Source organism: Sus scrofa, chromosome 12, assembly GCF_054392235.1.
Source record: "Sus scrofa isolate SSC_HxYL_T2T_F1_AM1 chromosome 12, Sscrofa_HxYL_maternal_Yorkshire_Landrace_v2.0, whole genome shotgun sequence".
Classification (NCBI taxonomy): domain Eukaryota; kingdom Metazoa; phylum Chordata; class Mammalia; order Artiodactyla; family Suidae; genus Sus; species Sus scrofa.
In genome coordinates this window covers 65,314,062-65,337,995 of record NC_139394.1, presented here as the reverse complement: position 1 = coordinate 65,337,995, position 23,934 = coordinate 65,314,062, and the positions used below count along the sequence as shown (strand labels likewise).

The following is a 23,934-nucleotide window of genomic DNA, read 5'->3' as shown; positions in this document are numbered from 1 at the left end:
AAGCGAGGGACCCCGTTTCGCTTTTCTCCATCCTGCGACCGTCAGCGCAGCGCTGTCCCGGCCCCGTGGTGTCCACACAGCAAACGGCACTTAGAACAGCGCCCCGAGACGCGCGGTCCTTAGGGACCAGGGTCAGCCGCCTGCGTGCCCTGGCCTCTCCGGGGCAGTCGGTCCATCAGTCACAATAAAAAGCGCCCCCCAGACTGTCTGCTGCTTTATATGCGGCCCCGACGAGTATTCCCGGGCTCTGTCTGGGCTGGGTGGTGGTGGAAGGGCTGGAAACATGGGAAGGAACAGGCCGAGGGGGTCAGCGCCCTCACGAGGCTTAGGAGCTCCTGGGGAGACACCCGGTGGCCAAGGAAACACGACGCTGCTAAGAGTGACCAGGGCCCAGCAGGACGTGGGCCGAGCCGTGACCTGCAGCCCCGCCAGGAGGAGGGTGCGGGCAGAGGGCAGACGGGCCAGTGGTGGGGCTCCAGGCAGGGCCCGCGGGCAGAGGGGAGGGCAGGCTGGGCCCAGGGGGGGCAGAAAGCGGGGGCGGAGGTCAGGGAAGAGCGTTCCAGCCCTGAAGGCTCCAGGCTTGATGCCAAGTCAGGTGCGAGCCCACCCCCACCGGGAGCTTCCCGACTGCGGTGAGTGTGTGAGCCCCCAGCGTGCTCAAAACCCCCTTGGAAACTGCCTCTCCAACTGCTGTGGGGGAGAGATTACTGGGAACCAAAGGCCCCCCCAAATACAAACAATGCCTGTCTCCTTAACAAAGGGCCCCCCACGTACAAACAATGCCCCTCTCCTGAAGCACTGAGGGATCCTTATGTCTCCAAGAGGAAAGAGCTGCTCACATCCCCAGCGGGGCACAGGCAGGCTGTGTAGACCTGAGCTGGGACAGGGCATGAACCGGGAGTCAGCCTGAGCTCATCCTCCCGCATCTGGGCCACTCTGGGAAAGGAGCACGGAGGCAGGTCCTCCCACAGACCTGGCATTTAACGGGAATTGGCTCTGGCACCGAGCAGCAGGCAGGCTGACTGTCTACACCCTGGGACGGACGGAGCCCGCTGCCAGGAATCCATCCTGAGGAGAGGCTGGATAGGGGGACAGACTCAGCATCACCCCGCGTTTCTCAATCACAGAAGAAGTGCTGGAATACAAAGCATTCGGAACGGCTGAGAGACGACACCTTGAAATGCCTCAGCTTTTACATGTGAGGTGTGAACGAGAGGTAATTTTAACTTTCTTCGTGTTTTTATGTTTTTTCAGCAAATTTCCCTATTGCATAACTTTAAACATTTAAAAGCAGGTGCTGTTTAACAAACCTGAGTACCTGCTCAATACAACAGCAAGAAGCACTTTGAAGGACAGGAAGGGAATCTGATCCGTTCTTATGCTAAAGGAGCTTGGAGTCTGAGACGAGGTCCTTGAGGTGTTTTGCTTTTTTCAAGTGAAGCCGCTTATGCAACCCCAGCAGCTCATCGGGGCAGAGGCTCCTGCTGCTTGGCGGAAGAGAATGTCCCCTGTGTCCAGGACGGGGGTGGGTAGAAATGAGACAGTAATAAATAGGTGACAGGTCTGTGTCCCAAAGAGAGTATGACAAAGTCCACCTTGACATGCATCTGATACCCGCAGGCGCCCAGTGCCCCATGGTCACCCAAGAGAGATGACGCCGAGGTCAGTTACTCATTAAGCCATCAAAGGACAGCAGTTCCAGAAAGTCGTGGTAAAGCCACGGAGCACCTGTGTGTGTGTGTGTGTGACACGGAAGGCTCTCGATGGCTGTAGGACTGAAATTCCACAGAGCAGCAGGGGCAGATGCAGACCCGTCTGCATGGTGAAAAGCTACTGGCTGGACCCAGAGCAAAAGCAGTCCCTCAAGGACCTTCGCCAGCATTTGGTCCATCCTGCTCTCAGACTTTTCTGAAGGAGGTAAAAGCCTGGTCACTGCAGGGAATGCAGATGTGGGTGTCACCACACAGCCACCTGCCCCAGAAGCACGTGACAGGCTGTGCTGCAGAATTATGCACGCGTAGAATCTGGACAAGATGGATACATTTCTGCAACTCTGTATCATTTGCCGAGTTGACCCCCCCCCAAGATAATAAAGTCTAAAGGAACTTGATTTTCAGAGAAGAAACTGTGAAAGCTGCAACGACAAACTCCTCAAAAACACCAGCCGTGACAACCGCACAGAATTCCACCCGCGTTTTATCAGACAGACCTTTCCTGTGTTTTGGAAACGTTTCAGAGCCTTCATAAAGGAAATAGCTTTCATTTTCTTTATGTACAGTATGCGTGTAACATGAATGCCATCACCATCAACCCTTAGGAAGATGTTACACAAAAAACTGAAGCCACGATCAATGTTACCTGAAACCACCATTGCATAATTCTTAAGTCAAATATTAACATAATCCAGCAGCTCAGAACAGCACATTATATTCAGGATTACTTAACACGAGGAAACCACTTAATATGGTTTATCATCCCAGCACATTTAAGAACAATGAGAGGGTCACCGCCAGAGGCACCAAAGAGTCAAGACAGGAGTTCCCGCTGTGGCTCGGGGGGTTAAGAAGCGGACTAGTATCCACGAGGATGTGGATCTGATCCCTGGCCTCACTCAGTGGGTCGAGGATCTGGCATTGTCGTGAGAGGTGGTGTAGGTTGCGGATGCGGCTCGGATCTGGTGTGGCTGTGGCTGTGGCGTAGGCTGGGAGCTGCAGGTCTGATTGGACCCCTAGCCTGGGAACCTCCATATGCTGCACGTGCAGCCCTAAAAAGCAAAAAAGGGGGGCGGGGAAGAGTCACAACAAAATCCTCAACCCTCCTTGTTGAAAACATCCAATGAAGCTGACCCCATGGGTACTTCCTGGACACGGTTTTTTAAAAGATGCACACATTAATTTGTTTATGTGTGTGTGTGTTTATGTGCTAAGGATGTATTTAAGATCATTTAAAAATCAGAAAGGGGAGTTCCCGTCGTGGCGCAGTGGTTAACGAATCCGACTAGGAACCATGAGGTTGCGGGTTCGGTCCCTGCCCTTGCTCAGTGGGTTAACGATCCGGCGTTGCTGTGAGCTGTGGTGTAGGTTGCAGACGCGGCTCGGATCCTGCGTTGCTGTGGCGTAGGCCGGCGGCTACAGCTCCGATTCGACCCCTAGCCTGGGAACCTCCATATGCCGCGGGGGCGGCCCAAGAAATAGCAAAAAAGACAAAAAAGACAAAAAAAAAAAAAAATCAGAAAGGAAGCCACCACGGGTCAGGCACCCCAAATGGAGCCGACTGGCTGCTGTGGAGGTGGCTTCAGACACGTTCGTGTCACCCTGGGCACCTGAGTTTTCTCAACCATGTCAGAGTCCAGGACACCAACACCTGACTTCAGAATAGTGTCTGCCAGCAGCTGCCAACTGCAGCTTTATGGTCTCAAAGTCCCCCTTACACAATCGCACCCGTTTCAACCCCAAGCAATCCCGGGCTCAGTAGCAGGCTTGCTTCTTGCCAGCGCCAAGCCCAATTCTTGATGCAGTTTATGCCTTTGGAAAGCCTCTCGATTCGTAATCTTGGAAGAAAACAATCCAGGGGCTTCCCGAGTCTGCGTCTCGCAGGCGACTGCTCAGATAAGACCCTCTCTGGTTCCCGGATACAGACTGTTTACTGATCACTGCTGCCGACAGGGTTTACGTCAGCCCCAAACCCAGGCTGCTATGTAGCAGAGCAGCACGAGAAGCACTACCTCTGACGCCTGAAGACGACAAGCACTGCCACCTCAATTAATTACATGACGAACCTAATACTAATTATACAACACCCCCCATCAATTATACCAGCGGAGGCGGCACCCAGAAAAAAGCCATCAGTGGCATGACATCTGGAGACGAGAATATAAAAGGATCTGTCGCTGCTAGGACTGTGTCCTTGGAAAAACCCATGAGCTTGCCCAACCACGAGACCACAGGGAGCACGGAGCATCGATGCAAAACCTGGAGAAGCAAAGACAGGAATTCAGAATTGCTTCAACATAAAAAAAAACCTCACGCGCCGACTTTTAACACCTCTCAACAGACAAACAACAGCCCTTCAGAATCTGGAAGGAAAGAGAGGGCCACGCCCACAAAGGAAACAAAAGGGATGGAAACTGTGAAGGATGAACTTAACAAGAAAAGGTTACGCTTTACCAGGAAAATGACCAGAGCACACCTGAGCGGCTCGCGCCTCTCACACGTCTGCCAGAGACTTGAACCCAACAGCTGAGACGGTCCGAAAAGCACCCAGTTATTCTAAATGTCACAGGAAGCCACTGGAAAGCCCTGAGCAGGGACGTGACAAGATCAAGGGCCTTGAGAAAGGATCACAGCCAAGGGGAGGCCAGGCCGTGGCAGAGCGTGTCAGGGTCCAGCCCTGGAAAGAGAAACCGCATTCATTACTGCAGCCAGAGAGCATCTGAAGAGTAAGACGGCAAAAGCAAGAACGGGTGACATCCTAGACTCACGGCAGCTAAAACACCCCTGGCTGGAAGCCAGGGGGCTGCACAAGCCAGTGCCTGTGCCCCCCCCCCCCCGGAGATGCCCTGGCTGGCATCCTGTACTCAGGACAGAGGGGCCCTGGACCGAGGAAAGGGCTGCTGGAGTCAGGAACCGACTGAGCTTCACTTCACTACAGGCCACGTGGGTGCACGTGGGGAGAGCTGCTGTCCTCTGCTGCCTTCTGACTCCTGCTCCTCCTGCCCCCTGGGGAGAGCTGTTCACACCCTCTGGGGTCTGCAGGACAGACTGCAAACGGGCCTGTGCAAGACGGAGCAGGAGAAGCAAGGAACCCAGCAGGATGCCATACAACCTGCAGGTGAAAAGGATGATGGCTTCCACTAGGGCACAAGGGCTTCGATGCCATACGTTTTCAAAGCTAGGGCCACAGAGAAGCATCCAGCATGATTCCAAGGAGGGCGGCCTTAGTAAACGGGATAAAGCCTGGCACCGTTTACCGAGCCTAGCAACACTGGGGGAGGTGTGCGAATATGTTTGGTGGATACGGATACACCCCACGTTCAAAGATGCCCATGACAACTTTCAGGATGAGTGGCACGTGGCTGAGCACAGCTGCTGGAGCTCCAAGGGTGGGACTGGGGAGCTCCCTTCCTGGCACAGCGGAAACGAATCCGACTAGGAACCATGAGGTTGCAGGTTTGATCCCGTGGGTTAAGGATCCTGCGTTGTTGTGGCTGTGATGCAGGCCCACAGCTGTAGCTCCGATTCGAGCCCTGGCCGGGGTTGTTCCATATCCTGCAGGTGTGGCCCTAAAAAGCAAAAAAAAGGGGGGAGGGCGGGGGCGGGAGTGGAGATGGGTTGTGAAACCCTCTCTGACTGCCACCCATGGGAATAGATAAGGTTCTGACTGTGGAAAGAGAAGAGGCCCAAGGACTGGACCGCAGGGCACTGAACACTTAACGTCTGTGAGAGGAGGAAGGTCGAGCACAGAAAAACCCAGGGAGAGAAATGGAAACGCGAAGCGCACAGGTGTTGGCGCTCCAGCCGGTGTCTCCAGCGAATGGAAATGACCAGCTGGGCGACTGCGCTGAGAAGAGGAACCAAAGAACAGCGGATAGTAAGGCCAGAAGAGTTTTTTCCTGGCCAAACCCAGGACTACACCCAGGGGCCCCGTCTCCCCCACGGAGGGAAGCGCTCTGGAGAAGCACGGTTTCCAGCAGTTTTATCTCTTCCGGACAAAGAATATGCCCCAACCACGACGGGATACATTCCTTGAAGGTTTCAAGAGAAGCACAGGAGCGAGCACGCAGCGAGTCAGCAAGACGCCGGCGTCTGGGAAGGGAGCCCCAGCTCTGAAGGAGCACCAGCCCTGGCGTCCCAGGCAGGGGCCCTCCTACCCGTCTGGACACCGCATTCGTTCCCGGAGAGGGTAAAGCAGATGCACAGGGCACGACAAACAGACCACGGGCAGACGAAGTGCACGGCAGCCCCGGTACAGGCCAGAAAGGGTCCTCCAACCCGCACAGGTGAAGCGCAGAGAGCGACCGGAGCTGCGCGGATGTGGCAGGGGGGCAGCAGGACAGGGTCCGAGAAGCAGCCCCTTCCTGGAGGAGCTGCGCCCACGGAAGGGGCCTGCGGGACCCTTTAAGGAGGGCTCCGGGCGGCTGGGGCGAGCACTCACCTGGGCGGGATCCTGCAGACGTCCGCAGCGGGGTCCAGGCGGCTCCGGCGGAGGAGGGGCTGTCGGGCGGCCCAAGGGCAGCCCCGCAGGCTTCGAAGCCGGTGGGCCCCGCGCCTGCCCATGCCCCTCGCCCCCGGGGCCACGCTACCCCGCAGCCCGCATCCCAACCCCACCCGCCGCCCCCGCCGTCCGAGTCCTGGGGGCGGAGCTGCGCGCGGCGTCCGGCCTGCGGCGGTCACGTGGGCCGCGCCAGCCAATAGGCGCACGCCTCGGTGTCGAACCCGGCCTGCGGGGCGCGGGTCGAGCAGTTGGTGGCGGCGGAGCGAGCGCGCTCGGGACCGAGGTGCGGCCGGGGTGGCAGGGGCCGGGATGGCGGGGGTCCGGAAGGCAGGGTGGGAAGCCGGGAGATGGGGGAGGCGCCGCCGGCCTCCCGGTGTCCGGGCGGCCCGCCACGGCGCCCGATCGCCCTGTCCCCGCAGGACCGGCCATGGAGCGCGAAGTCCAGCGATTGCGCGCCGCGTTCCAGACGGGCCGATCGCGCCCTCTGGCCTTCCGGCTGCAGCAGCTCCAGGCCCTGCGCAGGATGGTGCAGGAGCGCGAGGAGGACCTGCTGGCGGCCATCGCCGCGGATCTGAGCAAGGTGCGCCCCGCCGGGCCGTGGCTTCCCGCGGCCCCCCTTCTGCGCTGCCCTACACGTTCCTGCCCTTTCCCCTCCGTGTTTGCGGTCGTTCCCCCCGAACATCCTGTGTCAGCTTCGTTTCTTTCAGACCTCTGATTCCGAGGCTTTTCTTGTCTTTTAACTTTGTGGTTTTTATGTAGACACGGGGTTTTTGCTTGTCGTACTCAGATTTTTCCTCCATGACTTAGTGTTTCAGACCCTCGCCCCCCCGGCGAGTCACCTGGGGACCTTGTTAAAATGCAAATGACGCTTCGGTTGGTCTGGGAGGCGGGTCAGAGTTTCTAACAAGGTCCCAGATGAGACGGTGCTGCCTGTTTGGGAACCATGCTTTGAGCAACACGGCTTTGGGTGGCCTTTGGGATACACACACTTTCCCTGTGTTTCATAATAATCTCGTTAGCATTTTGTTTTTACTTTTTATTTTCATTCTAGGGGTAACAGGGCCTTGCTCTGGCTTTGTGAGCTCCGTTCTCACGCTGTTCTTTGTGAGAAACGGTTCTCACTTACTCCCAAAGATTACCTGGTAGGTGGTAACATCAGTTGTGACAACAGCGACTATAAAATTTCCTTTAGAGTACTTTTGGGGCAGAGGGCCTGGGACGCCTGTTAATCAAGGTGGATTAAGTACGATTCCAAAGTCTGAATCGTTCACTTTAAAAGCATTTGTGAGTGTGTGTGTGTGTAAATATGCAGGATTGCTAAAGAAGTATAAAGGGGAGTTCCCGTTGTGGCTCAGTGGAAAAGAATCCGACTAGGGACCATGAGGTTTCGGGTTTCATCCCTGGCCTCCCTCAGTGGGTTAGGCATCCGGCGTTGCCTTGACCTGTGGTGCAGCTTGCAAATGCAGCTCCGATCTGGCATGGCTGTGGCTGTGACACAGGCCGGCAGCTACAGCTCCGACTGGACCTGTAGCCTGGGAACCCCCATATGCTGCGGGTGCGGCCCTAAAAAAAAAAAAAAAAAAGAATATACTAAACTCTTTGCTCTTCAGGGTTTTAAATTCGGTTGGGAAACAAAATGTACACAAATATGCAGTCGTAAAGCCAGTGAAATATTAAGAAACAGATCAGCGTGGCGTCGCTGTCATTTATAAAGTGTGATCAAGGCACACTCTTAATTAGGGACGTCTTCTCCAGAGTGGTTTTTTTTGTTTTTGTTTTTTTTTTTTGTCTTTTTGCCTTTTCTAGGGCCGCTCCTGTGGCCTACGGAGGTTCCCAGGCTAGGGGTCGAATCAGACCTGTAGCTGCCGGCCTACACCACAGCCACATCTGCGACCTACACCACAGCTCCTGGCAACACCGGATCCTTAACCCGCTGAGCAAGGCCAGGGACCAAACCCGCAACCTCATGGTTCCTAGTCGGATTCGTTAACCACTGCGCCACGATGGGAACTCCGAGAGTGTTAATGTTTAAATCTGACTTCCAATGGTCTGGATCAGTAAAGAAGGATTTAGAGGGATTGAAGATATTAGAAAGGGAGTTGGCAAGTCCTCCTCGCGGGCTGGGAGGGGCAGAAGGCTCTGCGTGGCTGGCAGCTAGTCCGACCTTCCAGCTGCCTCTGTGGGCGTGCCCAGCCCCGAGCTTCTGACACTGCGGGCTCAGGAGGGTTAATTGTGATCCTCTCCTAACAGAGCAAACTCAATGCCTACAGTCAAGAAGTCCTTACGATTCTTGGGGAAATTGATCTGGCGCTGGAGAAGCTTCCCGAATGGGCTGCAGCTCGGCCAGCGGAGAAGAACCTGCTAACCATGCTTGACGAGGCGTATGTCCAGCCAGAGCCCCTGGGTGTCATGCTGATCATTGGCGCGTGGAACTACCCCTTGGTTCTCTCCATCCAGCCTCTGATAGGAGCCATCGCTGCAGGTCTGACGGCTGCCCCCGGCTGCACACCTTCCTCCAGGGGCTTAGTCTCTGATTGGTTGTAAATTAAGGAGTGTGTCTAGTTGAGTACTTTCGCCTGGGGGCTTTGCCCTGGTTTACTGCGGCAGTGCATTGAGAATTTGTAACTGTGTCCATTACCTGTGCAGTGGGCTCCAAACATGTGTAGGGTGACTGTTTTGTGAAGCCTCGGGGAATGGACCTGCCAGGGTGCAAAGGCAGGCGTGACCCGGCAGGCCCAGCTTTGGAGTCAGGCACCTGTGGTCTCCTGCGGTTTCAGCTGCCACCTCTGGCTTTGGGGTCTGACCCGTTTCTTTAGTCACATACGGGCTGCGGGAGTCATGGTAGCTTGGGCGTGGAGCACATGCTGGGAGATGAAGTTCTTATCTTGTTTGCACAACAAGATGACAGGGCACAATGACAGGGCAAGCAGGAAAGTCGGAGGGTGGGAGAGGGTGGGAGGAGACAGGCTGATGTGGCCAGGCCTGATGGTGGGAACTGAGGAGGCGGGGCAGGGTGCAGAGCCCGGGCCACTGGAGGGCTTGGCCTGTGCCCTCTCCGCGGGCACCATCTGGGCGCCTGGTCAGCTCCCCGAGTCCGCGACAGCGCTGCCCACTTTGTGCTCTCTAGGAAACGCGGTGATTATCAAACCTTCCGAAATCAGCGAAAATACAGCCAAGATCTTGGCGAAGCTCCTCCCCCAGTATTTAGACCAGGTGAGAGCAGCTCACGTCTCTTGGGCGCATCCGCCTGGCAGGCTGAACCTGCAGTGCCCTTCCCGCCAGCACCTGTCCTGGCGGCCAGGCCTCCGGGGTAAGACTCGCGCGCTTGGCTTAACAGGAGGAGTTTGGTTCCAAGACAAACTGAAGGATGGCTCAGCTACTGGGGGGGAAGGTTTGTTTAGGCCCATGACAGCGTGGGCAGACCCCACCCCCACCCCCCGCCATCTGGCGTTTCACGCCGACCCTGTTTGCGCCGACAGGGCTTCAGGTGCCCTCACCGACCGAGGGACCTGCCGAGGCGCAGTCCTCACCGAGCACGTCCGTGTCTAAGCGGGTGTGTTGGTGGCCCGAAAACTACAGAAGGAAAATGTCCCCCTGGACTGAGCGTGGACCCTCCCCCGGAGTCAGTGACCCGAAGCCGGGGCAGGACGCGATCTGCGGTGGCCCCGGCGCCTCCGAGGAGGGGCTGTGATGCCCGGCGGAGCTGCTGCCAGGAGGCGTCCTGGGCGAGCGTCACGGCTGCCGACGTCCTTGGGGCTCACAGCCCAAGGGCAGCTCAGAAGGGTGGGGAGACAGCGAGCCGGCCTGAGCAGGATCTGGAAGCAGCAGGGGGAGGCCCACTGTGCTTGTGGCAGGGAGGGGGCAGTCGCACACGCTCTGCGGACGAAGCCGTCGGCAGGTCAGAACTGGGCCGGTGAAGGTCGGGTGGACGAGGCGTCAGCAGGGAGCCGGCGGGAGCCAGGCCCAGGCCTCAGAGTCTCCCCAACTTGGCCCTCTGCTGCCGTCCTTGCCACCTGGCTTCTCCTGCTGTCGTGATCTAAGATGCCCGCTCTTTATGTAGCTGCTCCCGATGGCACAGTGCTGAGAAGGGCCCGGCGTGCCCCTTTGTGCTGTTCCCCCCGCCCCAAGAGGAGGCTGAGGCTGGGAGCCGGCAGGCTCAGGGTGCAGGTGCAGCCCGGGTCCCACTTGGGGACTTGGGCCCTGACCGGGGAGCCTGGCACCTGTTCGGTCGGCAGGCACTGACCTGGCTCCCACACGGGCCGAGCCCCGTGCAGAGGGACATCCAGGTTAAGACCCCGGCTGGGGGCCCGTCCCCTGGTCCCCGGCAGCAGCCGCGGTCTCAGGGAAGCCTCGTTTCACTCGCGCAGTGCCTTCCCCGGGTCGGGTCCAGCCGCCCCTCTCGTCCACTGGGCTCTGCGGTCAGTCCCACTGCAGGTTGTGGTTCCCCGCTGCCATCGGACCCTTGCCGCGTCTTCCCAAGTTCTACCGCTCGTGTCCGACGGCAGGATCAGCGGGAGGTGCAGGTGTCTGTGCTTCTTCCTTCAAGGACCTGTACGCTGTCATCAATGGCGGCGTCGAGGAAACCACGAAGCTGCTGGAGCAGCGATTTGACCACATTCTCTACACGGGAAGCACCGCGGTGGGGAAGATTGTCATGGAAGCCGCTGCCAAGCATTTGACCCCTGTGACCCTTGAACTGGGGGGGAAGAGCCCGTGTTACATTGACCCAGACTGTGACCTGGACGTCGCCTGCAGGTGAGACTGGCCCTCTGGCTTCCCGAGTGTCCCAGCCCGGTGAGACGCCTCCGCTGGGGCCGCCGGGGCCTCTTTGCCCTGGACCCTGCGCCTCCTGCTCCGGGGTGGGTGGTGTCCTCACGGGGGAACAGGGCTCTTTGGCAGAGCGCTTCCCGATACCGTGGCCCCAAGTGAGGGACACGGGGTCCGGACAGCCCCTGGCTGACCGCAGGGATGACGCAGTGTTCTTTCTGTTCCCGAGGTGGTAGATGTGGCCAGAAGGTTCCCTGCTGCCTGACGGTCCCAGAAGTAGACAGTGGCGAGAAGGGCATTAAGCCCAGCTCTTAACCGAGTTCCCATGTGGATAAAAGCCGGTCTTATTCACCCCTCAGGGTAGAGCAGCATCTCGCACCCATGAGCTGGGAGACGAAAGGTTTCAAGTTCTCGCTGCTCAATCAGTGGAGCTGATAGCAAGTGCTGAAAGCCACAGCCGCCAGTGCTCAGGGCCCCTTCCCCGCTTCAGAGAAGGGGGCGGGGGTTGGGCCCGGGCCCAGGGTGGCTTTGTAAGGAGACGTCGACTTGCTGGAACAGGAACCCCTCAGGGGGCGCATCTGGGGCACAGCTTTCCAGCGCGGGGCACGGGTGCTTTACGGGTGCTTGTCTGGCCTGCACCTGGCGTTTTGCAGCGGGGCCCAGAGCCTCCGCAGGAGCAGTGGCGTCTGCGTGGGGTCCTGTCCGCTGGATGTCCCCTTGGCTGGAGGGAGGGGAAGGTGCCCGAGGCTGTCGCTCCCTTTTGCTGCGGTGGGCAGCGGCTCCCCCGCGTGCCCTGGCACGGGGCTTTCCCTGCTCCTTAGCACGTTCTAGCCTCAGTTCCAATGGACTGATGGAGCGATGAGTTTTTAAAACATTTTTCGATAAAGATTACCAAGTCCGTGGGCGAGGAGAGCTGGCTGAAGACCATTCAGCCAGCGCAGGCGTGCGGGCGGGTGACCGGCGGGCTCAACCCTGTGGCTCTCGGGGCTTTTCTCAGACGCATCGCCTGGGGGAAGTACATGAACTGCGGGCAGACCTGCATCGCCCCCGACTACGTCCTCTGCGAGCCGTCCCTCCAGGACCAGGTCGTGCAGAAGACGAAGGAAGCCGTGAAGGTGTGTTTCACGGGGACCTGGAGTGAAATGAAATCAGCTGTTCGCAGGGGCTGTCCCCCCCCCCCCCAGGAAAACTCCAGGAGCACGTGTGGCTGAACTCACCTCCCAACTGAGGAGCGAATGCCCCGCACGCTCTTCCTGGGGGGTCCACGGCGCGGGCTTGGGTCTATGTCACACGCACTTGCGCTGTCCAGGGGGTCTGCCGGGGACAAGAGTCCTTAGTGGAATTCTTGCTTTAAGACAAAGTAGCTGTTTGGTGGTTTGGGAGGATGCTGCCAGCCCCCTGCAAGGCAGGCAGCCTCTGGCCTGGGGTGCTGCTGGCCGTGGTCGCCAGCTGGGCGGGGGGGGGGGGCACTCAGATGTGTCTGGTGAGCTCTGGACACGGCCACCCGTCCTGTGGGGTGTTTACAGCCATGCACTCTCGCGAGGGGGTTGAGGAAGGCCACACGGCAGTGTCCTGGGCTGAGCCTGAAGAAACGGGGGGTTTGGGTTGGAAGAATGGATGGGGCGAGGCCCTCTGACAGCTCCGTGGTGGTGGTGGTAGCGGGTCACGGAGCCCCCGCGGGGAGAAGTTACTGGAACAGCTCGGCGCAGACAGGAACTACGGAGGTGCGGGGGGTCTGGGTGTGGACGTCGGGCGAGCGTGGTGACCCCCGAGCACCTGCAGCCGTGCTCCGAGGCGTTGCAAATCTTCAGCCCGCGGGTCTTCGCCGAGCTTCACCAGGAGCTGTGGACGGGGTTTCCAGTCCTCACGCCCCCGGGACCGACTTGGGGCCCAGGTGTCCGGGTCCTGAGCTGCAGCTTGTGGCTCCGGAGTGGGGGCCCAAGGACATGCGTGTCCACTCGCTGTCCAGATGGAGTCCGTGAGTGGGGGGCAAGCCCACAGCCTGTGGTGGGAGCGTAATTGAGAGTTCCCACGGGCTTGATGTCCTGCTGATTGCTTGGTTTTTGAGGTTCTTTTCCTTTGGAAAATTTTTTGGGTGTTTTTTTTTTTTTTTTTTTTTAATGCTTCTCAGGGCTGCACCCGCAGCATATGGAAATACCCAGGTTAGGGGTCGAGTCGGAGCTACAGCCGCCGGTCTACACCACAGCCACAGCAGCAACGCGGGATCTGAGCCACATCTTCAACCTACACCGCAGCTCAGGGCAATGCCAGATCCTTAGCCCCCTGGCGCGAGGCCAGGATCAAACCCGCATCCTCGTGGACCCTAGTCGGTTCGTTACAGCTGAGCCACGACGGGAACCCCGTTTCCTTTGGACCATTCAGCCAAACTACATTGTGATGTCTTGAGGGGCTTCACGATTCTCGGTGAATAGTTAGCTTTGCAACCACAGGGTCTCTGCCGCCGCCACCTAGCTCCCTGCCGGAGGAGAGAGGCTGACGCAGGGCAGGGCCTGCCTGGAGCTCACCCCAGGAGGGAGCAGAGGAGCCCCTGGCAAGTGGGAGGTGTGGGGGTGCGTGAGTGCTTGTCCTCGACGTGCCAAAGAGCTTCGTCTCGCCGCTGCTGAAGAAGCCGGGAGGCGGGGGGTAAGGCCTGGTCTGGGGGCGTGCGTGAGTTTGTGATGACTACGAAATGAAGACCCGGGCCTTCTGCGATGAGGAAATTCTGCTTTAAACAGGAATTTTATGGAGATAATATAAAAGACTCTCCGGACTATGAAAGGATCGTCAATCTCCGTCATTTCAAGAGGATACAGAGTCTGCTCGAGGGACAGAAGATAGCCTTCGGTGGGGAGACGGACGAGGCCACTCGCTACATAGGTAACGGGAGCTTCCCTGTGGGAAGAGGCAGTGGAGCGGTTCCTCCTGTTCCCGACACAAAACCGCCTCAGGGATGCACAGTGTTTCCTGAGCTATTCAGCACTGCTCTCTGGTCACCCCCTTGTTACAAAGCATTGGAAGGCGACGTACATGGGTTTCACAGCGCCCCCTGGGTTGCACTGGTTGCGTATGGTTTTGCAGACGTTTCATCGCATTTTCTGTCTCCTGGCATCCTTGAGAAGCAGGAGGAAACCCCGCGATGGCAGCTGTGGCTGTGAGAACGAGCAGCCCAGGGAGGGAAGGAGCTCTAACTCCACGACTGCCACGGGCGCCCTGCTGTGCTGCACCTCGTCGTCTGGTGCTCTCTTGTGTGTTTTGGTTTTTGCCACAAGAGTGTATTGCCATTTTAAACACATTCATTTAAAATTGGAGTTCCCGTCGTGGCGCAGTTGAATGCAACTAAGAACCATGAGGTTGCAGGTTCGATCCCTGGCCTCGCTCAGTGGGTGAAGGCTCTGGCGTTGCCGTGAGCTGTGGTGTAGGTTGCAGACGTGGCTCGGATCCCGCGCGGCTGTGGCTGTGGTGTAGGCCGGCGGCTACAGCTCCAATTCGACCCCTAGCCTAGGAACCTCCATATGCTGCAGGTTCAGCCCTAAAAAGACAAAACAACAACAACAACAACAAGGAATTGGTGTTGGTTTGACCCGAGGAGGGGCTGTCTGCACTGGCCGTAAACATCACCTCCTGTTACGTGGGAACACAGCACCCAGCGGGGTCACAGGTGTACAGGATTCACCCAAGTCTCTCCCCTTGGGCTGCCTGAGGGTCCCCACTGTACCTGCTTGGAGATTTTAACATCTGCACAGCTCACCCACGCACCCGGGACCTTTCTCAGGAGATGACACTTGGGTGGGAGGCGGGGAGGGGACCCCATGAGCCCAGCATCCTGGGCTGCTCCTCCTCCAGCGTTTTCGTTCTGCTGCTTTCTTTTCCAGCCCCAACAATACTTACCGATGTTGATCCTGAAGCCAAGGTGATGCGAGAAGAGATTTTTGGACCCATTCTTCCAATAGTGCCTGTGAAGAATGCAGACGAAGCCGTAAAATTCATAAACGAACGTGAAAAGCCCCTGGCTTTCTACGTATTTTCTCGTAACAATAAGGTAAACGTTACAGCGGACGGTCCCCGGTCAGACGCCACGACCGTGGCCGTGACCCCCGTTCCTTCTCTGCCGCAGAGCAGGGGGTGGTTATTTGTGATGCCAGACACCCCCCCCCCGCCCCCGTGGGGCTGTGCTCACCGGCGCCGTCTTGGGTGATAAGGCCCTGGGGTCAGAGGCACGTCCTGGGAGTGGCACAAACTCCCGCGTCCTGGGGAGACTTTCATACGCCAGCCTCAGAAGCTCTCGCTGTTGGTCCCTCGGGCCTCCCAGACGGAGCCTCCCTAATCCCTGCCTGGTGCCCATGGCCACTCAGCAAGGCTCAGGAACTGGTCGAGACGTCTTCCGAGACGGTTCACTCCGTGGCGTGACTCTGTGGTTGGAGCGGTGCTGCCATGCCAGCCTGACCGGCAGATCACACATCCCCCAGGCCTGGCCGGCAGATCACACCACATCCCCCAGGCCTGGCCACCCCACCCCGACTCTGCCTGCAGCTCGACCATCCGCACAGGCGGCGACTGGCTGCTGCTGAGGGGCAGCGGCCTCCGGGTGGGCAGTAGGTTCAGGCGCCCCTGGAGAAAGGGCAGGTGTGGCAGGCGAGGGCAAGCAGATCCCACATCACGGGCCGAGTACGGTCCTGGGACCATGTCTAGAGCTGCGATGCTGTCGGGGTCGTGACCTCTGCAGCTCTGCCCAGTGGGACGGACACAGGGCGGACTGTAGCCACAGCAGCTGACAGATGAGGTGACCTCAAGCAGCGGTGGACGGAGCAGGTGCTGAGGTCCCAGGAGCTGTGGGTGGCGGTGACATTGGCACAGAGGACCTAGCTGGCGGGCAGCCAGGTGAAAGCGACATCTGCCAGTCAGGCAGGTTGTGCCTGTTCACGACCTGGGCCAACCAACTGCTTTCTTCACAAGTAGGATGCTGTGTCTGAAATCTGAAATATTTTTTGCATTTCCTAAGAATCAGATGCTATCTGTTAACCCCATGCTGTGACTTAGAGCAGAGAAAGAGCAGCCACTCTTAAACCCTGGGAAACGTCCTGAACGGTCCCTGGCAGGAGGCTGGGGCGGGTTCGGGGTGCAGCGTGACCCCGCGGGAGGGACTCGGCAGCCGTCACGCTGGCCGAGCCGTGCCCTCTCAGGGCTCAGGCTGGCACGCTGCCCCGACTGGAGGGGCTGCTGGCCGCGCCAGGGCGTGCATCCCAGCCGTGGGTGCCAGCGACGCGGGCCTCTGTGCTGCTCCTCAGCTCATCAAGCGGATGATCGAGGCGACGTCGAGCGGGGGTGTCACGGGCAACGACGTCATCATGCACTTCATGCTCAGCTCCCTGCCCTTCGGAGGCGTGGGTGAGTGCCCCCCGCCGCCGTGCCCCCGCAGCCCGTCCGAGGGGCCCCCTGCCCTCCCAGCGGGGCCCCGCTGAGGTCTCTGTGTCCTACCGCCCCGCCCCCGCGCGGCCATGTCCCTTTTCTTGCTTTATAAGCACCTGTCGCGTTTTGAGTGAGGAGCGGGAAATCAGCTGGGGGCAGGAGTGTCCCTTTGCCACCTGAGCCCCTCCCAGTGCCCGCACAGCGCCCCCCAAGGTGTTTCATGATTCTAGAAGAGCAAGCCAGCGCCCCTGTCCCAGAAGGGGTCAGGCAGGGCGAAACCTGTTCTCGGTGAAGCTCTGTGGACACAGCGGGGCCCTGCTGCCCCCTCTGGGCTGTGCTCTGCCTTCCTGGCCACACCCGAGAGGACGGGCCCAGCCTATTATTTCCCTTCGGGGCACAGGCGGTGGCTGCTTTCTCTCCCATCTGATGGCGTTATTACCAAAGGGCGAACCTGTAGAGCAAAGAGCAGACAACAGAAGCCTGGGTCTTCAAGCTCCCCGTTCCCCTCTCGCCTGTAATAGCTCCATAGCTCAGGCCGCAGGGATGCAGGGGCCAGGTGGCCTGTGCCTGGTTGAGGCACTTGTCCCACAGTTCCCCTGGTGGCCACGTGTCCCCCCGTTCTGGTGTAGCTGTATCGCCAGCGCCTGGCACTGTTGGCGAGTGTGAGGGGTGGGGAGGTGCCAGGTCAGGGGATGGGGACTCATCGGACCGGGTCGGAGCTGGCAGACGGGGACCGGGACCGTGGGGGGAGCCTGCAGGTGTTTCCGGGGGTCAGGCCTTGGGATTTGCTGATGGGCTGAACGCGTCGCGGGGAAAGAGGTGGTGGAGGAAAGAAAGGGCTGGTGGTTCGGGGCTGGAGTTAGGATGCTCTCACTGCCCAGATCCCCTAAGGACCAGGGCGGACTGTGTCACCTCTAGTTCCTCAGGCCCCGCACGCTTCTGACCCCACCTCGCGGCTCCTGTGACATCAGTGGTGCTCCAAGGGCGAGTCTGGTGGCGTGGGGTCAGCCCCCTGCACGACAGGCAGCGGCACGTGGCGGCATGGCCACACGTGCTTCTTCATGACAGACGGCACCCTTGTTCCCCTAAGTGCAAAAGGAAGACAGCCTTTTCAAGAAAACCTGGGGAAGAAGAGCCCAGAGAGGAAATGTAGGCTCCCCGAGACCCGACTGTTGGAAGCTAACGTCCGGCGCACGTGCCAAAGTCCACTCCCTGCGGGTGTCTGCGAGGCAGGACCCGGGGCCACTTAGGAGGAAGAAGTCCTGACTTCCAGGCACAAACACGGGCGGTGTCGTGAAATACAGCTGAGCTTTTTCTCTAGAACACACACCTTGGGACACCTGTCGGCAGCTTCAGCTGCCCCCTTAATGCTGCCCCACAGCCTGGCCCCAGTCAACCGTGCCCTGGCCCCGTCACCTGGGCCACATGCCTGAGTGGAGAGCGCAGCTGTGTGAGGGGTAGAGGTGGCCGCGTCGCCCTGCCGTCCTGGCCTTGGTTACTTTCCAGGAGCCCTGGGGCCATGGCCAGGGGGGCAGGGACAGTGTGACCGTGGGGATAGGCGCCCGCAGCCCTCGGACTCGGCACGTCTGGGGTCACGCTTGGGCTTTGCACTTTTCACCTTGGGCAGGTTACCTGCTTGGCAGCAGGGGTGCTGGTGACAACGAGCACTGTCCCCAGCACCAGTGACACGTGGCCCCTGGGAGCTGCCAGTCCCGGCTCGACCTTCGGGGAGACAGCCCTGGAACGAGCGGGGGTCCTGGTGGAGCAGCCGGGGCTCCCGGTTCCGCCACCGTGAGGCCGGAAGGAGCCTGTCACCTCTGGTGTCCTGTCTCCCTTCATTTCAGGTTCCAGTGGGATGGGAGCTTATCACGGCAAGCACAGCTTCGAAACCTTCTCCCACCTCCGGCCCTGCCTGTTAAAAAGTTTGAAGGGGGAAGGTGCCAACAAGCTCAGGTACCCCCCCAACAGCCAGTCCAAGGTGGACTGGGCCAAGTTCTTCTTCTTGAAGCGGGTCAGCAAAGGGAGACTGGGCCTCCTGTTCCTCGCGCTGCTGGGCGTCGTGCTGGCCGTGCTCCTCAAGGTGGGTGCGGGGGCGCCTTCCATCCCGGGAGCCCCGACCTTGGAAACGAACAGCGTCCTATGACCCCTCTGGGCCTCAGGTCCGGCCCTGCGCATCTCCGACTGCTTTGGGGTCCCAGCCACAGGGCTGAGTCGTGGCCGCAGGGACCGTCGGGCCCCGAGCCTCAGTCAGTGCAGGGGGCGTGAGCCCACCCCCTGCATTGGAGCCTGAGCTGCGGGCCCGGAGCCGTCCGCTCTGGGTGCCTCGGCTGCAGCTGTGGCCTGGGCTGGGCGGGGACCCGGCACGGGGGCTTCTGTGCTGGGGAAGCGTCTTGACCGTGACCCCTCCTGCTGAGCGCCGCGGAGAGTCTGCCTCTGGAGATCAGCGGTCGCAAGGTGGGCTCCCCAGGGCGGTCTGTAAACTTGGGTGATGGAGAAAAGGGGGCGGTGAGAGCGGGCGGAGTTGCCGGGTCTCCCGGCCGCTGGGGTGCGTTGAAAAGGCCTCGAGCCCATGAAGAATTGGCCCCGGGGCCGCGGGATTCGGGCGTTTCCTGGAAGCAGCTGTGGTTGTACCATTATTTTGTTTAAAGTGGGAGAGAAGCCGGCTCGCCTTGGCGCAGCCTTGTCGGAGCTGGGCTCCCGGTTGCATTTGGAATCAGCTGGGTTTTCTGAGAGATCCCAGGCTGTGCCGAGGACAAAGGCCCTGCTGGTTCTGCTGGCGGCTCCCAGACCAAGCCCAGCTCCCAGAACCGGTTCCCATAGAGGAGGCAGGGCTCCCGTTTCCTTTTTCCCATAACCCAGGCCAGCTCAGGGTGTGTGTCCTTGTAGCTGTTTTTCTGCATGTGGAGGCTTACGTGTTATCCACAAAGAAAGCCTATCTCCAGTCCCTTCGGACTTGGCCTTGAGGATCCGAGTGCTGGCTCTTAGCCCGCGTTTCTCAGGGTGAGAGGTACTGGCTTCTCTGGGTCCAGGTGAGGCCTGCTTCCCTTCCAGAAAGGACAGTCACAGGTGTGTCTACCGTCCTGGGGGCCTGCCCGCTGGCCCGCTAGGCCTAGTCACCGTTCCTTGTTTCACAATTTGAGAAAAATCTTATAAAAAGCCCTGAGTCGCTTTTTGTTTTCAGTTGTTTTGTTTTTTTAAATAAGTTTGACTTGGAGTTCCTGTTTTGAGTCAGTGGTAATGCACCTGACTAGTCTTCACGACGACACGGGTTCGATCCCTGGCCTCGCTCAGTGGGTTAACGATCCAGCATTGCCATGAGGTGTGGCGCAGGTTGCAGACACGGCTGGGATCTGGTGTTGCTGTGGCGTAGACCAGAGCTGTAGCTCCAATTGGATCCCTAGCCTGGGAACCCCCATGTGCCTCGGATGAGGCCCTGAAGGAGAAAAAAAAAAAAAAAAGGCAAAAATTAAAAAAGGTCAACTTAGAATTCATGTAGCAAACTTGGGGAATCAAAACACGGGGATCTAGAACTTTCCGTCTTTTCTTTCTTCCGCATCCTCCTGAGGTCGGAGGTGTGCTTGGGTCTCTGGTCCGATCTGCCCACCTTCTCCCAAGACCTTGGTCCCCAGCCTGACACACATCTTCTCTGTCCGGATGGAGTTGCTTAGCCTCGTGGAAAATCCAGAGGCCCAGGCACGGGGTTCCCGGGAGGCCTTTGGGTACAGAGGCCCTCCCAGACAGGTTGGGCAGGCCAGGTAGCCCGCCCAGAGTCCCCGGGAGGCTTTGCAGACCAGCCTTTCTCTGGTCGGGTCTAGAGAAGCAGCAGGGTGTCATTCAGTTGGGAACAAGAAAGTGCGGCTTTGATTTCAGGTTCTGAGAGGGACCTGACTGTGGCCTTGGGCAGGGTGACAGCGTCTCCCGAGCCCGTCCTTAGGCCTCAGCCTCTGCTCGTCCGCAGGAGGGTGGGGGTGCGAGGGAGGCCGGTGCCCCGGCAGCCCCACCTCCCTGCTCTCCTTCCTGGGAGCCGGAACCGGGTCAAGCTTTGAGGTTTTTCCTCTTTGCTGCTTCTCTGCTCTGCTCTTGAGGCTTTAATCATCTTTCTCAAATCACTTCTTACTTTTAAAAAATGACTCTTGAGGGTTTCCCTGGTAGCTCAGCAGGTTAAGGATTGGGCATTGTCACTACCGTGGCTTGGGCTCAATCCCTGCATGCTGTGGGTGTGGTCCAAAAAATTAAAAAAAAAAAAACGATTCTGAATCTAAACTGTACATTTACTTGAGAAAGCTTTATTGGCTGTAATTGCCACACATTTTCCTGAAATTGCTTTTTTGCACTTTGTAGTTATTTGTTTGTATACTTGGATATGATTTTGGGGGGGGCTTTTTTTTTTCTTGCTTTTCAGGGCCGAACCTGCTGCATATGGAGGCTCCCAGGCTAGGGGCTGAATCGGAGCTGTAGCCGCCGGCCTACACCACAGCCAGAGCAATGCGGGATCTGAGCCGTGTCTGTGACCTACACCACAGCTCACGGCAACGCCAGATCCTCCATCCAGGATCTAAGGCCAGGGATTGAACCCGCGTTCTCATGGATGCTAGTCAGGCTCATTACTGCTGGGAACTTCCTTGGGTATGATTTTAATATCACTTGACTGGTGTTAGAATGGAAATAGGAAGCAGCGACTATCAATCCAGCAGGAGCACCTTGAACCTCAGTTGAGGGGGATTTTCTCTGTCCACTTAAAAATATGTACAGAAGTACACAGAAGCCACTGCGCCCCACTCCCAGGTGGCAAACAACCGTCTCTCCCATTCCTCTGCCTCCCATCGCCGTAACACCAGGGGCTGCCGCCTGAATTCAGCCCATCTCAAGCAATTTGAAAAGAGCTCTAAGTTCACAGTACTCGCTGCCCGAAGCGAGTTTCCAGAAACCAGCTTTCCTCCAAGGTTACTAGCCTGGGCCCTGGGTGGGCCACACAGAGCATATTTCCATAATCCACGGGCTCAGATCTCAAGAGAAGGCGCGCGGTCGGGGCGGGGGGAGTTCCCTGGTGGTCTACTGGTGAGGGCTTATCACTGTTACCGCTGTGGCCCAGGGTTCAGTCCCTGGTCTGGGAACTGAGATCCCACATCACGCCTTGGCCAAAAATACACACACACACACACAGTCAAGTCCCAGCAAAACTCGACATAAGCTACAGAAGGCACTGGAAGAGCTTTAAAAAGTTGAGGACTATAAAAAGTTAAAATGAATCGGGGTCGTTAGGCCTTTGAAAATTAAACGAGACGTCTGAACTCTGAGGATGGGCAGCTTCTGAAACCTCAGGGGCGCTGGTGAAATCCCGCGCGCACCCAGGAGTCTGGGGAGCAAACGGTGCGTCACGGTCGGAGCTCGTGCAGACGCAGCCCCCTGCTCCCCACCTTGGCCGGCGAATGAGTCCCTTCCACTCCTGTCTCGCCCTGGCCCAGCACCCTGTCTCCTCTCCTCCTGTCCTGTTGCTGCCGTTCTCGGGGGAGGCCTCACTGCTCATCCTCAGCCCCCCACACTAGACTCCTCGGGGTACCCGGGCCCTTTAGAGGCTCCTAGGAAGTGGCGCAGGAGGTACCTGTTAGGGCCCCGATCCAGGGCAGGGCGGGTGGGTGTGAGCCTGCAGGTGACCGGACGCCTCTCTCCTCTCCCCAGGCTGGATACCGCTGAAGGAGCTGCCTGTGCTGCCGACGCCTTGTCTCTTCCATTTTTCTATTAAACAGCTAATGAACCAATAATTTTTAAATCCTAACAAAAATAGTAGAAGATACACAAACGCACCGTGATGGAACCTGAGAGTCACTGCCACTCACTGTCTTTCCAGCCAGAGCCCCACGCCCCCACCCAGGGCTAAGGGTCCTGGGAGGACCCCATCCCGCTGGGTCCCGGGCCCTGGAGCCCTGGGCTGGGGAGCAGCGCCCACTCCCCCCCCCCGCGAAGCATCACCCGGAAACCTTCCAGAGCCAGCCCCGCCCTGGTTTCCAGGCCTTCCCAGCCTCCATTCCAGGTTCGAGGCCCTCGAGCTAGGGTCGGGCTGGGGTCCCCGTCGCTCACCATTGAGACTTGAAGACCAGACCCGCGGGCATCTCCCTTTCTCGTCTCTGCTCCGTCCTGTCCTGTGCTTGGGGTGCGACGGTCCCTTGTGGCTGTCCACACTCGGTTTCCGACGTCGCTAGAGCGTCCAGTGCGTCCTAAGGCTTCCTGGAAGACAGCGGCCAACGCGTGCACGCGGCTTTCATCTGCCCTCCTCAAGTGGAGCTGCTGCAGAATTTAAACCCTAACGTGCATTTTAACGCTGTAACAAAAGTGCTTGTAAACTCTGCGAGGACAGCGCGGGCCCCACGGAAGGGGACAGAAGACAGGAAGCGCCGGGGTTCTTTAGCCAAATGGAAAGTCTCACAAAGAGCCTGGGGCGGGTCCTGGCCACAGGCCCCACTTCCTCCACCCCCAACCCCTACACGCACGCATGCACGTGCTTGGCAAAATCCACCACTGAATCGGCAAATGTGACTCACTTTACAGGACGTATAATTCACTCTGGGGGATGAGTGTGTTTTGCGTCTCATTAGGCGTCTGTCTGGAGGATGTTGCCTCACAGGGCGAGGTGTCAAGAATTAGTCACGAGGCTGGTTTAGGAACAAGCTGCTGAGACGGGCTCCACCTGTCAGAAGCACAAGGCATCTCAGACAAAACTCCACCACGGAATGTTCATTTGATACATTCGATTGTACATCACTTTCTAGCTAAACGATACTGACTTGTCTACTAGTAGATTCTGCTTCGAAATAAATACATTTAGTGAAATTGCCATGAATTATGATAAAAATGCTGGTTATTCAGAGCTGCTCTGTGGGAGACACGTCTACGCTTTCTCCAACTCTGAATCCATGTTTTGCCTTTATCCCCCAACGATGGCCCGTAGCCAGCTGTCTTTAGGTCCGGCTTTCTCCTTTTAAGTTCTCACCCAAGAAGATCTTCTCAAGCTTTACCTGGTCACTCGTAGGTCTTTGCTTTTTCAAGTCGTCTCCACAGCGAGTGGGTTTTTCCCCACTGTGTTCTCCTCTCCCACGTGCTGACCACGGGCACATTCCCAGGACGCCAGCCCCACCCCGATCCCCTGCCGCCTGCGTGGCCAGAGCACCCAGCAGGGTGCTTGCAGTCTGGGGGCTTCAGAACCTGAGCCGCGCTGGCGCCTGTGGTTTCCCAGACTTCCTGCAGCCCCAACCCCTGCCTCAGTCCTCGCTCTCAGGACACACGATGGCGCTGCCCCTGGCCCCTTGCTTTAGGGGCGCGAGCTAAGCTATTTGTGTCACAGGCGAGGGTGCCGGCTTCGGGGGCTGGAACCACAGCACGGGGATGCTTCGGCACCGGGGTTCACACACCCTTTCCCCTACTGGCCGTTTGGCCAACGTGTTCATTGCCACCGACGCCGCAGGGGCAGTGGTGACAGAGGCCACACGGACCCCGACCCGGGCGGTGGGGCGCGGCCTGGAGCCTGTCCCCAGGCTCAGAAGCATCCTAGAA

The 23,934-nt window shown here is 58.6% G+C and overlaps 2 protein-coding genes and 2 long non-coding RNA genes across 15 annotated transcripts in view; 1 reads left to right on the top strand and 3 right to left on the bottom strand.

Moving 5' to 3' along the window:
- LOC110256118 (uncharacterized) overlaps positions 1 to 6,344 on the bottom strand; it is a 77,842-nt gene extending 71,498 nt beyond the window's left edge. For 6 of the 8 annotated variants that reach the window (XR_014822014.1, XR_014822010.1, XR_014822006.1 and 3 more), the window contains exon 1: positions 6,154 to 6,344. Coding sequence is in view for 1 of the 8 variants with exons in the window: in XM_084986456.1 (XP_084842582.1) it covers positions 974 to 980 (7 nt within the window). In the remaining 7 variants the exon portion in view is untranslated. Of the gene's footprint in view, positions 1 to 973; positions 1,136 to 1,318; positions 1,509 to 6,153 lie in introns of all 8 variants that reach the window. The other 2 variants (XM_084986456.1, XR_014822005.1) reach the window with 2 other exon arrangements.
- Positions 1 to 13,268, bottom strand: part of LOC146398432 (uncharacterized) — a 134,648-nt gene extending 121,380 nt beyond the window's left edge. The window contains exons 1-3 of one of the 2 annotated variants that reach the window (XR_014822077.1): positions 12,198 to 13,266; positions 8,208 to 12,112; positions 7,235 to 7,613 (exon numbers count right to left, since the gene is read on the bottom strand). This is a non-coding gene — a long non-coding RNA (uncharacterized LOC146398432). Of the gene's footprint in view, positions 1 to 7,234; positions 7,614 to 7,745; positions 12,113 to 12,197 lie in introns of those variants that run through there. The other variant, XR_014822076.1, reaches the window with a different exon arrangement.
- On the top strand, positions 6,460 to 23,224 carry ALDH3A2 (aldehyde dehydrogenase 3 family member A2). Of its 4 annotated transcripts, none has more exons than XR_002337385.2 (11): positions 6,460 to 6,496; positions 6,633 to 6,793; positions 8,464 to 8,695; positions 9,341 to 9,426; positions 10,760 to 10,968; positions 11,978 to 12,095; positions 13,716 to 13,857; positions 14,853 to 15,019; positions 16,266 to 16,365; positions 17,477 to 18,466; positions 22,066 to 23,224. XR_002337385.2 is itself a non-coding variant. In XM_003132032.6 (11 exons), exons 2-11 carry the CDS (start codon positions 6,641 to 6,643, stop codon positions 22,078 to 22,080), a joined length of 1,458 nt encoding a protein of 485 aa, XP_003132080.2. In that variant the 5' UTR covers positions 6,460 to 6,496; positions 6,633 to 6,640; the 3' UTR covers positions 22,081 to 23,224. The 4 variants fall into 4 exon arrangements, 1 of the variants encoding a protein (XP_003132080.2); XM_003132032.6 differs by having other exon boundaries at positions 18,231 to 18,466; XR_014821978.1 differs by lacking the exons at positions 14,853 to 15,019; positions 16,266 to 16,365; positions 17,477 to 18,466 and having other exon boundaries at positions 13,716 to 14,312; positions 20,910 to 23,224.
- On the bottom strand, positions 16,503 to 22,158 carry LOC146398431 (uncharacterized). The gene is made up of 3 exons (XR_014822071.1): positions 21,989 to 22,158; positions 18,019 to 19,819; positions 16,503 to 17,471 (listed from the first exon to the last, which is right to left on the bottom strand). It is a non-coding gene; the product is annotated as an uncharacterized LOC146398431 (long non-coding RNA).
- Positions 23,225 to 23,934: the final 710 nt, after the last annotated feature.